Here is a 15,493-nt window from a genome sequence, read left to right as displayed (position 1 = left end):
ACAATGTGGATCTTCGAAACGTCCTTGTCGTCGTCAGTTCTGCATTTGGAGCGGGGGGAAATTAAAGGAGGCAGGGATCTTCGGGACCAACACTCGCGGGCACGCGTGTCGGCTCGGGATCCTCGGCGCATCAAGTCCCATCGGGAGAAGGATCTGTCGACACATCCGTTGTCGTGTGTCGCACAGCAAATTCAATTGACGGAACATTCCAAGAGAGATGAGGAGACGGTCGAATTGAAGATACTGAGGACGACGCGTCTTCAACTCCCATTTTCGCCCGAGCTCCCGGTGGTCCGACAGATGTATTTTATCCAGCTGGTAGGTGAGGTGAATAAGCCTTCGGTTTGAGGTGCTATACCTGAAGGATCTCCCAGCAAACATATGCCGTTGGTCAAGAAAAATCTGTTTCGGGTCCCACATAGATGAGTAGAGCTTTGTATACTTGTCACTTGCCGTAAACATGAATCAGAAGTAAGGTTGAACAGTGAAACGTCAAACCTTTCAATTTCTTAAAATCCCTGCTTTCATCCGGGCTAGCGTTACCTCCTTCTGCCCGCTCCACCAGTAGCCACATCTGCCCTATCGGCCAGACTGACGACCTCGCTGATACCCGCCTGTTCCTGCTCATCCTCCAGGGCCCGAATCTCCTCACGGCAATCCCACCATTTTTCCTCGGCTCGCTCAAATGCCATCGTCTTGATCTCCTTCGGCAATTTCGTATCACCGCCATATTTCCGTGACAGCTCGTCGATGATAACATTTTGCCACTCGTTCGTCGATCGTGCGTAGAAATCGCGCAGTGACTCGAAAGGCCGGGGGTGCGGGAGACCATCTTCCGAAAGCGCAGAAGCGGATGTGTGCTTCTCATTTGCCGTAGCGCTCTCATCCGCATCCTTCTCCTTCGCAGACGGAGCAGCAGAGACCGAAGTAGCAGCGGTGCTCGCAACATCGTCTTCATCGCTGCCGATAGCCTCGTCTTCCTCGTCCTCCTCATCCTCATCTTCATCCTCGTCCTCGTCCTCACTCTCCTCGCCCAGCCAGTCCTCAAGGTCACGGCGGAAGATCTCCTTGACACCGTCCAGCTTGCCCAGGTCAATCGCCCACATCTCGTCAAACGTGAACTCGCGATCTGCCTTCTCGAATGTGCCGCCAAACATGTACAGCACGTCGTCCTGCACCGCGAGCGCGGTGTTGAATCGCGGGTGCGGCATCTCGAACATGACTGTCTTCTCCGGGCGGTCGGGCTTGTCCTCCTCCTCACCACTACCAGGCGTTCCCGTGCCATCCAGCTGCGCCGGAAGGTCGCCATCCTCATCCGCACCTGCTAGCGTACCTCTCATCTCCAGGGCCTTCAGGTTCCGCAGCAGCTCCTCCTCATCCGCCTTCCCGCGACCCCTCCTTCCACCACGTTCCCCAGCGTTTGCCTTCTTCGGCTGCGCGCGTGGCTTGCGTAGCGCGAGCGGGAAGTAGCGGTTGCGGTCGATGTTCCAGACGAACAGCTGGTTGAAGAACTCGCTGTCGATTCCCTCTTCGCTCTCCTCAACATCGTGCACTCCACCAAACATGATACCACGCCCCTTGTGGAAGGCCATGGTTGCACCCGCGCGCGGCGGGTTCGGCGCGTTGGTTGAGCGCTTGCGCTTTTCCCAATGCACCTTGGGGAGAGCATTTTCGACTGGTACGATGCGCAAGAACCACGTGTCCTGGTGGACAACGGGCTTGAGCACGTTGCGGTTGGCGGGACCACCCTTGCCGCTGCCGCCGCCTTTGGCGGCCTGTTTGACGCGCGAGTAGCCGCCGAAGAGGACAGCGCCGCTGTCGCTGGGCAGGAAGGAGAAGGAGGAGCGCGGGTCAGGGCGTTGGCCCACAGCCGGCAGCTTGGGCTCGTGCCACTGGTAGTTGGCCGTGTCGTAGATCCACACGTCGTTGAGGTACTTGGTCTGCTGGCTGGTGTCCTGGAAGCCGCCGAAGAGGATGATGTAGTTCTTGAAGTAGGTCATACGGTGCCCACTGCGGGCCGGCGGCCCTTTGCCCTTGGTTTCCAGACGCGTCCACTCGCGCGAGGAGGGTTCAAGGCGCCAGAAGTCATTGTAGTGGTAAAAAGTCCCTTGCTTGGGCGAGGAGAACTCGCCACCAAAGAGGTAGATAGCTTTGTCGTTGCCGCCACGCGTCCAGGCGTGACCGGAACGTGGCAGTGGAGAGTTGGGTGAGGTGACTTTGCGCCATTCGTCGCGGTTGATGTTGTAGACGAAGAGGTCGTTGAAGAAATGGGCGAGGGCGCCATTGAAGTACTCGCCGCCGAAGAGGAACAGCTCGTTGTCGTTGGTGGGTGAGCCGATCAGTGTCGATGAGCCTCTGGCTTTTGGCGGTTCGCTGACAGTCTCAGTGACTTTGAGAAATTGCTCCTGTTGACGGGCGTATTCGGCGAGCACGGCGTCAAGGTCAACGTCCTCGGCATCGCTGTCATCGGCGTCCTTGCCACGCTTTTGATGCTTCTGCTCTTTCTTGCCGGCCTTCTTCTCTTGTTTGGCGGCAGTGCGGGCCTTCTTTTCGGCCTTCTTGGCTTTGTTGTCCTTCTTGGCCATTATGGGCGGAGAAGACAAGAAATAGCGAAATATGGAGATCAAGAGGTGAAAAACAGCAATTTGAAGCACGCTTTCCAGCGAAGTATGACGGAGTTCAGATGAGAGGAGCGCGGTCCTGCCCCAAGACTGGAGTAAATATCCAACCAAAATTGGGCAGATCAGCGAAGGGGTGTGGAGGGAGGAGCCTCACGGACGAAGCCGGGCAAGTAAAGGCGGAAGTGTGGTGGGCGTCGAATTGCCCCGCGATGTCCAAATTTTTAGCGTCCGCCCCGCCGCCCCTCGCCTTCCGCTCTTGGCATCCCGCCCCATGTCGCACTGATCTGACGCCCCAACGCCGGCAACCCCACCTCTTCCAACCACCACCAACGACCGCCCGCCAGCTAAGACCTTCTTCGGCAGACCCACCAGACACCAAACGCTTGCCAACTCACGTGCCGCACTTCAAACGCCGCTCTCAATCGCGTGTTCGGACTGGTACCAACTCCGAAATAAAGTGCACATCCCCGCCAATACCTCCACTCACCATCTCCTCCATTCTCAGCCTCGTCAGTTTTCTCGCAACGCATCTTCAATATGATCAAGATATCCCCCGCCAAGATCCTTGAGCAGCGCTCACATATCGTGTCCGGTAAGCCACACCCATCATCAGCCAAGCCGCGCATCGACCACAACACTAACCCCAAGTTCTTATCAGGCAAACTCAAAATCACCGAGTACTTTTTCGAAGTTCCCACGCATTGGCACAAGCCCGACTCGCGTCCGCTCCGGCTCTTCGCGCGCTCCGCCCGCAAGGCCGAAAAGCCCGCGGACCCCACCAGCTCCAGCGAGGAAGACGAGTCCAAGAAGCAGCTCCCCTGGCTCGTCTACCTCCAGGGCGGGCCCGGCTTCGGGTGCCGCTCGCCGCAGGACGTCGGCTGGACCCAGCAGGTGCTCGACCGCGGCTACCAGGTGCTGATGCTCGACCAGCGCGGTACTGGACTCAGCTCGCCCGTGTCGGCCAGCACCCTCGGTCTGCGCGGCGACGACGACACCCAGGCTAACTACCTGAAGTCATTCCGCGCGGATTCGATTGTTAGGGATGCGGAGGCTGTGAGGCTGGCGCTGACGGAGGGGTGGCCTGAGGAGAAGAGGAAGTGGAGTGTCGTGGGCCAGAGCTTCGGCGGGTTTTGCATCACGACGTATTTGAGCTTTTATCCCGAGGGTCTGAGGGAGGCGTTTTACTTTGGAGGCTTGCCGCCGTTGGTGAGCGATCCGGATGAGGTGTATGCGCGGACGTTCCGGAAGTTGAAAGAGCGGAATGAGGCGTATTACCAGAAATATCCGGAGGACGTGAAGAGAGTGAAGGATATCGTGAAGCTGCTGAGAAGGTTCGGGGATAGCACTGTGAGGCTTTCCGGCGAGGGAAGTTTATCAGCGAGGAGGTTCATGCAGCTGGGAATCAACTTTGGCTTCCACGGCGGATTCGACATGATCCATGGTAAGTTGCTTTTACACGGCGTATGAAGCCGATACTGACCAGTATTCGTAGACCTCGTCCTGCGCTGTTCCAACGACCTTTCCGTCTTCGGCCACCTCACTCGCCCCACCACCTCCCTCATCGAGCAGACCATGCCCTTCGATGATCACATCATCTACGCCATCCTCCACGAACCCATCTACTGCCAAGGGTAAGCAGGCCCCACCTTCACCTAGACGAGCCCTTCTCGCTAATCCACTACCCAACCACCAGCAAACCATCCAACTGGTCCGCACACCGTGTCCAACAAGGTCTACAGGAGTTCTCCCTCGACAAGACCGACGACTCGCCCCTCTTCTTCACCGGCGAGATGGTCTTCCCGTGGATGCTGACCGACTACACCGAGCTGCGCGCCCTGGCCAACGTCGGTGAGAAGCTCGCCGCCGAAACTGAGTGGCCGCCGCTGTACGACGAGCAACAGCTGGCCCGCAACGAGGTGCCGACCTATGCCGCCGTGTACATGGAGGACATGTACGTCGACTTCAACTTCAGCACCGAGACGGCGAAGAAGATCAAGGGCTGCAAGACGTTTGTGACGAATGTCATGTATCACGATGCGGTCAGGAGCAAGATGGATGATGTGTGGAAGAATATTTGGGCTTTGAGGGACGATGTCATTGATTAAGCGCGTGCCGTAGAGCGGTGGGATATAGGTAGATGTCTGGAGACTCTGAGGTTTTGTTTCTAAGATTGAGATGGGACAGACAGGCATGTGATGCGAGTGGCTGCTTAGATCGACTGGTATATATACCGTAAAGCAATCTACGTCTATTCACTAGTGCTACTATACCAAGCTCTTACGAAGATGTCTGTTCCATCACACTGTGCCGCCTTTGTGCAGTGTGCGTTACTTACAGCCAATCCAGCTCCTTCGATTCAACTAGGCATAGCAAGATGCATGTCACATTTTCAAGCGTAATACACTCTACCAGTGTTGAAAGTTAATAAAGTAGCCCATCAATGACCATGTGCAATCAGCATCATTTGTTAATACTGACACAACGCTATGCTGTACGTAGTCATGAATGTAAACTCACTCTTAATCCCGATGTTCTTTACTTTAAGCACATTTTATTGTTAGTATCCTATCTCTTGAATTATCTGCTCTATAATCGAACTTCATGAAAAGTACATACGCAACTGTTGTAGCTTATGTTCCGTGTTTAGACTTATTCAGCTTATTTACGTGCTAATCGCCTGGCGGTGGAATGGACGTATAAAACCCCATCTCCTCATTTTACAACGCCACTTCCCTTCACTAAATATGCTAAGTAATCTTACCAGGCGAGGCAAGAACTCGATACCACACTTTCTTGCCTGTCTTGTTTGGATGAGCTGCATGCCACTTTCGATTCTTCGCCAGAAGCTACACTGGCCGTTTCTTTTCTGAGCTAGCAGACAAGGATCTTCATGAACACAGTCGCTGAGAAGCAGCAAAATGTCTTGTTGCTGATGAGGTATAGTATTTTCTGATGTGTGGTAGGCGCAATTTGATATTCAGTACCGCTTTGTTGGTCCGTTTGGAGGGCATCCAGAATGGGGGCAAAAGAAAAGGAAAGGAAGACGGCAGCCAGTGTGGGTCCTTTGCAGGACACAGAGAGAGAGAGAGGATAAAAGTGGGCTTTACTCAAAGAAGAACGAGACCAGGTTGAAAATGTGTTTTAATGCGACCCATAGTCAGAGAAAGCTACAAGCGCACGAGATCTACCGCGGACTAAAACGGACGAAAAGTCTGACATGGCTTAATAACCGCCGCACAAAAAGGGCACTAGACTTTGATGATGTAACTAGGCATTCTAGCCTCGGATATAGATATATAGGCCACCATCCGCGGATCAGACCCTACATCCAGCGCTCGGAAGCTCCGCTAAAAGCGACAGAGCTCTGAATTGGTTTCGTTCCTCCACCATGGCCATACCCGACACATACCGCGCCTTCCGCCGCACCAAAGGCGACTATCCACTCTCCATCACACAAACCACCGAAAAGGTCCCACAATCTCTCGGTCCGCGCGATGTGCTCATCCGCATCCGTGCCGTGTCCCTCAATTTCCGCGATGTCGCAATGCTGCAGGAAGGGCGCTACCCCGCGCCCGTCGAACCAGAAGGTATACCTGCATCCGACTGCGCCGCAGAGGTTGTTGCGGTCGGGGAGCAGGTGACGAAATTTGCCGTTGGCGATCGCGTCGCGCCTACGTTCAACGTGGCGCATTTGGAGGACAATGACGACATTGGATTGGCAGCTTTGGGTGGCGATGTTGCAGGTGTTTTGAGGGAGTATGCGGTGTTTGAAGAAAAAGTATTGGTGAAGTTGCCGGCGCATCTATCCTGGGAGGAGGTAAGTGAAGTCTCGGTGGAATTGCCTGGCTATAAATCAGCTGATTGAGCATAAAGGCCGCGACAATCACATGTGCCGGTGTGACAGCTTGGACGGCGTTGAATTCGCTCAAGGGTGTGAGAGATGGCTCTAGCGCTTTGCTACAGGGTATGATCGCGACTACTTGATCCTCATATTGCTTTACTGACTACTGCAAATGAAGGCACTGGCGGCGTCAGTATGTTCGCGCTTCTGATCTGCGTTGCAGCCGGAATCAAACCCATCATCACTTCCTCTTCCGATGAGAAGCTCGAGGCCATTAAGAAGCTCAGCTCCAGTGTTGAAGGAATCAACTACAAGAAGCACACAGATGTAGCTGCTGAAGCGCTGCGCCTCACAGCGGACAAAGGGGTAGATTTTGTCATAAACAACACCGGTGCGGCTTCTTTGCCTTCCGACTTGGCAGCGCTGCGGAAAAGGCACGGCACCGTCTCCTGTGTCGGCTTCCTTGAAGGCTTGAATGCCGACTGGGACCCGAGTACTCTCCTTCTTGGCCTCATGTTCAAGGCCGCGAAGATTCAGTATGTTTAAGCCTTTGCAAACTCCTTTGTTCTTTTCTCTTCTTTCACAGGACCCACGCAGCAACTGACTTTGAGAATTTAGGGGTATCGCAGTAGGCTCCAGAAATGACTTCGAGGCACTTTGCACATTCCTGGAGCAAAGGGAAGTGAAGCTCACTTCTATCATTGACCGGGTTTTCACCTTTGACGAGTCCTCGGAGGCTTTTCAATACCTGTACTCCGGTAAACATGTTGGGAAGGTTGTCATCAAACTCTGAATACAGTCCATTTTGTACAAACATATGTAGAAGTAGCCCAAAATGGTACTCGCTTTCCGTGCATCCGATTGTTTCTCATCGCGTATTAAAGAATACGAGCCCAACTAAATAAATATGCTGCCAATGAATTCTCCTTAGAACAAGGCCAGAGCTAATGGAAAACTACTGCTCATGTGATCAGCCAGATGTCTCACCGGCCAGGGTAGGTTGTATAAAAACATAATCACGTTTAGCTCTGCACAATTGAAATCACTCAGGGTTGTCACTAGAACAAGAGTCATTATGCACCTAACCACCCAATAGTAATACTCCCGTTCGCTCTTGGAGAATATGCACCTCTCGCGGCTTTCAGATATGTTTAGGCATCAGATATCAAATAGAGGCCTTGCTTTGTCATCAACTTTGAATACTGCTCTGCATGATTCTCTTTTCATGACGTAGAGGAGCATTGACTGAGATAATAGAACTGTTAAGCCATTTGCGACAGTCTTGTCAGCTTCACGGCTCTTAAGCTCGTGCATAGAGGAGGCAAAGGCAGGGAAAATCAAGTGCCAGTATTGCTTCGAAGTTATCATTCCACTTGCAGGAGCGCTCTGTTGAGCCGAATCTTGCGCGGTGGTGTGTTCAACGAGGATGAATCGTTTGAAAAGATACATTAATATGTAGCTAATCTAGTGAACCTAGGATTCCAGATCTAAAATAAACCAGCTATGGTCTCGCGGCAGTGCTAACAGCTGACTTGCTACTAAGTGCCGCAGCTGAAACAGGATACGAGAAAGAAGTTGCCGCATGTATTTAACCACTCTTACATTGTGGGCACATTGGAAAACCTCTAGTCTGTTTATAACACAGCCTAGTACCAAGCTCACACAACGGATGGCGACCACTTTGCGCGTGCGTCCGCGTGGATAACATTCTTGTCTCGGCGCAGAACCGAACCTTGGAGCCTCATGACCAGTGGCCAAACCCAAGAACACTCATGATCATTTCCGCCTCATGCTGTGGAGCACTACTGACTCATAGAGCATCCTATCACCACCAATATCTCTACCAAACTCGGCAACTACCTCACTTAAGAAAGGGGCTTCTCCAAATCATTTTCAAGAGACGGGAGACTCCAAGCGGAGTATATCACTTGGTACAATGCCAGGATTCTCTTGCTGCCACGGCTATCTTGAGTTTCCTCGACGCACCGGCTCACAACGAACACCCATTTCCCCAGAACCAACCGGTTTTATAGATTCACACAAAGGCCCAGCACTGTATCCACCTGCCCATTTGCCAGCGGGTTAGCTGCTTCGGCCAACCACGAGCCATCTTTCCCAAGCCACGGGACCAAACTACCTCCTCCCGCACGAAGCCCCCCGCATCGGCATGAAAGCCTCGCTTCAACACCGCTCCACCCCTTTTCCTCGACAGCAGAGCTTCTACAGTGGTAAATGCAGCTATTCTTGGTGCTACTGTGGGAGTAACTGAGTAAATGCTAAAATCCACTGGCTTCCGCGGTGTCATATGCAACTCCGTATGCTTTACTGCTTTGTCCTTGCCGCCACGCCACCGAGCGGCGTTCGTCGAATCCACCGGCTTTACACGAAATGGAGCACATCAACTATCGCCGATGATGCAAAACAGCACGAACATTTGATGATGACCAGCGCGGGTTGCACGAAGCGCTAGGTGTCAACATTCCCCCACCTTCGATGAGGAGTCTATGGCATATGGAGAGGAGAGGAACGGAAGGAAGTTTAAACGGAAGGCAAAAAGAGCGGGCCAGCAAGTCAATCTTCGCTGGTTCTTTTCACAAGAAAAGGCTCAACGTTCGGTTGTTAAAGAGAAGCAGGGCAAACCGAGCCGCTCAAAGCTTTTAATAAGCGACAAGCTACATGCAAGGAGCACCACATGCATCCGATATCATCTGCCTGCCCATTCATGTCCATCAACACGTGTACAAAGTCCCTGCAGCAAAACAAAAAGCAGCGCGAATCACGGGATGACAATGCAAATCTTCCATGAATTCTAACACATGACATCAAAAGAGTACACAACCCGTTTCACTCCACTCCCTCTATCACATCAACCCTCCTTCTCCGAATCCGACCTAAAAGCTCCACCACCCCTCCCTCCCTGCTCTCTCAACCCTAGCCTATACAAATAACATCCACTCACACAATCCCCCCCTCATCAAACGCATCCACCACAACCGCGCCCTCCACCTCGGCCACATCCACCCACCCCATCCTATACGTCTCCTCAAACGCCAAGATACTCAGCTGGCCCAAAAACGGCCTGACAACCCTGAGCACGAACTCCATCTTCCCCATCGCCTTCGCATCCGCGCTGTCGCCAAACACGCCCGCTTCCTGCGCAGCACGCAGGACAGGTTGCAGTAGGGAGCGACGCTTATTGCCATCATCACCGCTATCCGCGAGCGCACCACCGCCAGACGCCCTACCCCCAACCGTCGTCGTCGGGCTGAGCAAGCTAGCGTCTTCCGAAGCGCCACCGGCAGAGGCAGGGTCATCAGAGGAGGAGGCTGCAGTCGCGGCAGCGGCGGCCTGGCGCTCCTGCAAGGCCTCTGCGACCTCGTCGACGAGGGCGACGGGCCGCCAGTCGAGGTCGGGGCGGTAGACGGCGTCGATAGTGTCGGTGAGGAAGAGCCACTCGTGCAGCTGGAAGTCGTCGTGGGAGATGGTGACGAGCGTGTCGAGCAGCTTGCAGGCCTGGAGGACCGACAGGTTGTTGTAGCGCTCGTGCTGCTCCTTGTCGTCTGGCAGGACCGAGGCGATGGCGTTGGTGAGCTCGGACGTGATGACGGGCCAGACGGGCGCGAGGTGGACTGGCGAGATGCGCAGGACGATGGCACGTAGGAGGAGGAAGATGTCGGCGCGTGTGGCCGATGAGGGGGACGACGCGGGCGTTGCAGTGAGTAGCTCAGTGAGCTTCTCCAGAATACTGCCCAAATTGGTTGTGTATGTGTCTTCGGGGTTGGCGAGGATGAGGATGGTCATCCTGCGCAGATTCAGTTGAGTCTTGCGGTCTGCCTCAAGTCTTGCGCTCGTTGCGCCCACACCGAACATGATTCCTGCTGTGGTCGGAGCACTGAGGCGGGAGAGCAGCTCAGGCATGCGGTCCTTGTCGTTCTGGCTCCACATACGGAGAACGGGCAGCCACTTCTCCAGTGCAAGCTTTGTTTCGGTGGCGAAGAACTTGCTGTCATTGAATGCAGCCTCGATATCACGTTTCCAAGCCTTGGTGGCAGCCGGAAGCGAAGAAGTGCGTGTCAACTCGTAAATGAGGTCCAGCAAGAGAGGCGAGACAGTCTCAGGGAAAGCCTTTGCCCGGAACGCCGGGCCAATGACATTGGTGCTGATGGACGTAGCCGCATTCGCAATCCTGTCGTTGTCCACGAGAATGAGAGGAAGCTTAGGAAGTATCGACACCAAAACGGTGACAATATCTGAGGACCTGGTAGCAGAGTTGCCATTCTCCTCAGGAATCTTGTCAATAGACGCTGAAGAAGTATCCTGGAAGTACCCCATTGGACGAGTTGTGAAGGTAGCCGTCAACAGACGCATGAACAGATCCTGGAACTTTGTCAGTATAAAAGCTATGCATATTGTTGATCAGACTTACCCCAAGGTCGCGGCGCATGCGACGCTGCTCGCCAAAGTTTGTGTTGTCGACCTTCTCCGCAAGTGTAGAAGTGAACTCCAGCAACGCGGGTAAAATTTGACGATGCGGCATAGGGTTGGCCAGAACGTCTCTCAGGAATGTCAAGCAGTCCGGCCAGATCTCGTCCATAGCATCGTCCTCGAGTGACTTTGTGTAGTCTACCAAGAACGCGACCAAATCGGTATCGGCAAGGTCTGAAGTCAAGGTCGACATTCGGTGCGGATCCAGAGCGTTGGGATTCGTTCTGCTGTAGACGGCATTGAATATCGCAGGAGTGGTGTGCTTGGGGCTTGATCCGTTGAGCACATTGAGAAGGCTCATGACGGCATTCGCTTCTTGACTTGCTGGAGGAGACCGGCACCAGACAACAGCCAACGTCTCCAAGCACTCTAACGTTTCCGCCGTGAACAAGTGCTCAAGGATACGTCGGGCTCTGTTTCTCATCCGGAGCGATGTATATCCGAACGATGCAAGAGATGTGTGATCATTCTTGGACTGGCCATAGCCTCCCCAGGACCAGATTCCGAAGCAGATACGCACAGTATCCTGGAAGCAAAGAAGGACAGTGAGCCTGCTGTTCGCGGTGACTGCTCTAGATTGGTTGGGTTCATTGGCGAAGACACCGGAAACCATGTTGCCAAAGAAGCCCTGAGGTTGCTCGGGCGTTTTCACTGTGGTGACCTTCATTTCCTGCAGAACGAGTCTCTGGTGAGCATTTGCCAAGATCTGCTCCAACCCGTTCATCAGTGCAATCAGCGTGGACTCCGGTGAGATCGAATTCGGGTGGATGGACTCGGTGAATGTTGACTTAAGCTGACCGAATGTCATTTGAATTTGCTTGCACAGACACTCGACCAAAGGAAGCAAGTTTTGGAAGATTGTGTCCGCAAAAAGCGGTAAGACTTCGATCAGAAACTTGACCCAGTCATCCAGAACCAGTCGGCTTGAGGGAGACGAGAACCCACTTCTGAGACACTCGACCAACTGAGGTGGCGGAGCGATGATAGGAGTAGTTTCTTCCTCCGCAACCCTCTCAACTGACTCCCGGATGCTTTCAGTACGGTCCCGGGACATCCTTTGTTCCACAGGGGATGTCGGTACCGCAGCGCGCAAACGGAGTTGAAGGGCAGCCAGCGTGGCTTCGAGCAGTAGTGACTGCAATGACGGGCTGGCAGATTGAAGGCGGGCCATGAGGAACGATTCCAGCTCAAGATCTTTGAGCGGCAGAGAATAAGGGTTTAGTAAGATAGCACGGATGGTTGTGATAGTTGTTCGGTACAGAGCATCAATATGCGGTTCTGATCCGGTGGATTTTGCCAAGCTTGAAACTGAAAGCGCGCGCATGCAGATGCGGACTAGCAGATTCTGCAACGTAACGTCCTGCTCTTCGTTCGCAGATGGATCTACGACTGGGACGTAGTCTTTGGAGAGGACGACCCAAGTATGGTCGGAGGACCACCGGAAGATGTTAAGCAGCTGCTGCATGTGATACAGACACTCTTTCGAGTCGTCTATCAAGACAGGTGGTCGAGCGGCTGACGCCTCCAGCTGATTCGTAGATTGGTATTTGATGCAGTGGAGGGTCTGAAGGTGAGACATTATTATATCGAAAACACGATTTAAGCTGGGGAGGTCCTGAAGCCAGGTCCGGACGTAGAAGAAGAGCTCGGTGCCTTCATCTGCCAGAGCGTCCAGGAGCAAGAAGAGCGGTCGAGTCAAAACTGATTGGTAGCCGCCTACCAGGGTATTGAGGCCGGTCAGAACGGGTAATCCGCTTACTCGTCTGGAAAGCCTGCTGGGTTTCTGTGCTTGTTGGTTCTGTTCGTGAATCGTGTGGGTCCAAAGTACTGCCAAGCGGCGACCAGCATCCGCCGCATCTGTTGAACCAGACTTGGTGGTACTTCTCGTTGCCTGAGTCATCAATGAAGTCACGGCAGCTTCAACGAGATGATCTGATGCAGTCATGGCCTGGAGCTGCCATAAGCACCTGACTGCCTCGACGTGGTACTTCGGTCGGAACGGGGATAGATAGTACCATATCGACACCACCAAGGAATTCACAAGATCTGGCATACGCTCTGCTGGGAAGAAGCCGGGTGAGACGTTGCTAGGTTGGAATGCCGTCATTATTGTTGTAACCGCAATGATGGAAGAGAAGGGTATAGAGGGCTCAGAACCACGGGGCTTTTCCACTTTGATAGACTCTTCAAATGCCGTCAACAGATCGATGCTGCTGACAACACTTGTATCAGAGACCTTTGTTAAGATGCCAGAGAGCAGCTTTGTGCTGGTTTCTTTCATGATGTCTGACTTGCTGGCGCGAAGAGAGTGGATGAAAAATGCTACCGTGTCTTGCAATAAAGAGTCCCTCAGCTGGACCGGCGAGCAAGGAGCACCGTTCGTTTCGAGATTGCCTTGTTGCTCGTTATAGAATGCTCGCACAAGTTCAGTGGTGGGCGTGCCCTTCGCCTCCGTCCCATTTGCAGAACCCTTGTCAGCGAGTGCGCGGTCAGGTATACTCTGGACCAGAATGTCCGCAATGTCCAGTTTTGTTGTCAAGATGGAATGTTCCGTCTCATTTTGACCGTTGGCTGAAGGTGGAGTGCCGTTGAGCATTTTGAGTGTAGCACACGCTACCAAAGGAATATGGTGAAGTAACATCTCTTCCTCCCGGATGTTGAAACGAGTGATGATGAATTTGGCGAGCTTCAACTTCTGCAAGATCTCGTCCTGAGACTTGGTACCTCCTGACATGGCTTCGTCCAGGAGCTCGAACAATTTGCCCCAGATGAGTCCACTCTCCACGCCATCGAAGAAGATACTGGCACTACGCAGGACTTCTTCGAAGTTGTCCTTGCTTGTGGATTCACCGTAGCGTCGAGCGCTTTCGAGCAATGGTAGGAACACAGACGGGACAAGGAGCCCGCCTACCTCCCAGCGATCCATGAGGGAAAGACAGACTCGGAAAGGCTTTGCACGTGCTGCAGGCGATTGGTCGCGACTGTTGATCATTGTCATGATACCGTTCGTGAGAGCCTGCAAGCCGTATCTTGCAAAGTAAGCGGCGTGATGTGAGTTGACGTCTACGACAGGGCTCTTGGGGTCTGCCGGTCCATCTGCTCCGTCTGCATCTGTACCAGGGTCAGGCCCAAGAAACCATGACCACAGTCTTCTGTTCAGACTCATATCCCTTCTTGTGACAACTCCGGCAGCGGCTGAGACTAATCTTTCTAGATCCTTGCCATCGATGCGTACTTGGAGGACCTCAGAATGCAAAGGCAATGAGTTAACCAGGAGATCCAAGTATCCTCTTTGAGTCAACAATTGACTGTCGGCAAGACCCGCAGCAAAGCACCTGATCAGCAATCCCGGCTCAGGTGCAATTGCAGCTTCCGCAGCCAGAGACAGTGCCTCGGCCGGCACATCATCTCCATCCACGGTGGCCACAGAGCCCCGCCTCTGTTTTGTTCCAAACTTCGGCAGTCTTCGAACCAGGTATGCGAGGGCTCCTTGGCGACGGGGAGCGTTGGTAATGGTAGCCAAGAAAAAGCATTGCCAGAAGTAGGAATCCTGGGCGTCGCCCGCACCGTCATTCTTGCGACCTTCATCTCCACTTATTGTAAACCTCAGCTTATCCACGATCTGCAGGATGCGCTCAAAGTCCTCGGCGGTCTCATCTTCCAAGCCGGGCAGAAGACACAGTATTATAGATTTGAGGGCCGGTCTTAGCGCCTGCGCGTCGACGGCGAGGACGTAGGTCTCGATGAGGGAGAGAAAGGCAGGTCGGACGGAGAGCGAGGCAAAGGATAGGACGGATGCGAGACCGGGGAAATAGACGTGGAGGTTTCGGGCAAGGGAAGGTTTCTAGAACTGTGAGCCAATGCTTCGCCAGGCAGCAGAGTAGTTGCTAACCTTGAGAATGGAGAAAATGTAGGCATAAACCTCGAGGGCCTTCTGGTGTACGCCGGAGGGTAACGAAGGATTCAGGCATTGGGCTAGGCGGGTTGCGATGGTGGCGCTGTGCGGAACGTAGGGCACATCTTGGGGGTGTGTTTGGATGGCCTGTAACATGTGAGCGGGCCGAGCAGCGCAGGCGGTGGCGTAGTCCTGCGTACCTTCAGCAGCCTCCCCAGAAAGGAAATGTAGTCAGCCCATTCTTGCTGTGGGGTGTCGAACAGAGCGAGGGCGCGCTCAACGTTGGACTCGTAGCGGCGGAAGGCCTTGTCCTTCTTGACGGGAGCTGCAGGCATGTGTGAGCGGGGTCTGAGAGCTTTCGCGAAGCTTGGTGGAGCTCCGGCGCGCGACGTACATACCGTCCTCGAGTGGGCGTCGAGGCGAGCGGACAGCGGGCGATTGGCGGCCGGAGCTGGAAGGCGAGGCAGCGCGGGCCTGCGACTGCGGATCAAGCGACATGGTTCACAGGTGGGTGCATCAGGGAGGGAGGAGCGATCATCTCATGGCTCAGCTCGGCGCATTGCGCAGTCGTCGCGGCCGCGGGCTTGTGAGAGCTCTATGGGAAAAGCCCACGCGTCAACTCCGACCGGCCTTGGCACCCGCCGCCAGGGT

The 15,493-nt window shown here is 54.0% G+C and overlaps 4 protein-coding genes across 4 annotated transcripts; 2 read left to right on the top strand and 2 right to left on the bottom strand.

Moving 5' to 3' along the window:
• Positions 1–539: 539 nt before the first annotated feature.
• On the bottom strand, positions 540–2,585 carry LTHEOB_11704 (Kelch repeats protein; the record flags this gene model as incomplete). The annotated part of the gene is made up of 1 exon (XM_035508490.1): positions 540–2,585. One exon carries the CDS (start codon positions 2,583–2,585, stop codon positions 540–542), a length of 2,046 nt encoding a protein of 681 aa, XP_035365696.1.
• A 573-nt stretch (positions 2,586–3,158) lies between these two features.
• LTHEOB_11703 (Alpha beta hydrolase fold protein) lies at positions 3,159–4,726 on the top strand (the record flags this gene model as incomplete). Its single annotated transcript, XM_035508489.1, has 4 exons — positions 3,159–3,213; positions 3,280–4,062; positions 4,114–4,252; positions 4,315–4,726. The coding sequence occupies 4 exons, from the start codon at positions 3,159–3,161 to the stop codon at positions 4,724–4,726; spliced, it is 1,389 nt and encodes a 462-aa protein (XP_035365695.1).
• A 1,283-nt stretch (positions 4,727–6,009) lies between these two features.
• LTHEOB_11702 (uncharacterized protein) lies at positions 6,010–7,255 on the top strand (the record flags this gene model as incomplete). The annotated part of the gene is made up of 4 exons (XM_035508488.1): positions 6,010–6,438; positions 6,495–6,585; positions 6,641–6,998; positions 7,081–7,255. The coding sequence occupies 4 exons, from the start codon at positions 6,010–6,012 to the stop codon at positions 7,253–7,255; spliced, it is 1,053 nt and encodes a 350-aa protein (XP_035365694.1).
• A 2,162-nt stretch (positions 7,256–9,417) lies between these two features.
• On the bottom strand, positions 9,418–15,340 carry LTHEOB_11701 (Cellular morphogenesis regulator; the record flags this gene model as incomplete). The annotated part of the gene is made up of 5 exons (XM_035508487.1): positions 9,418–10,839; positions 10,889–14,791; positions 14,840–14,989; positions 15,043–15,167; positions 15,241–15,340. 5 exons carry the CDS (start codon positions 15,338–15,340, stop codon positions 9,418–9,420), a joined length of 5,700 nt encoding a protein of 1,899 aa, XP_035365693.1.
• Between the last annotated feature and the right edge of the window lie 153 nt (positions 15,341–15,493).

Source organism: Lasiodiplodia theobromae (assembly GCF_012971845.1).
Source record: "Lasiodiplodia theobromae strain AM2As chromosome Unknown scaffold_52, whole genome shotgun sequence".
NCBI lineage: Eukaryota > Fungi > Ascomycota > Dothideomycetes > Botryosphaeriales > Botryosphaeriaceae > Lasiodiplodia > Lasiodiplodia theobromae.
This window is presented reverse-complemented; position numbering and strand designations above follow the sequence as displayed.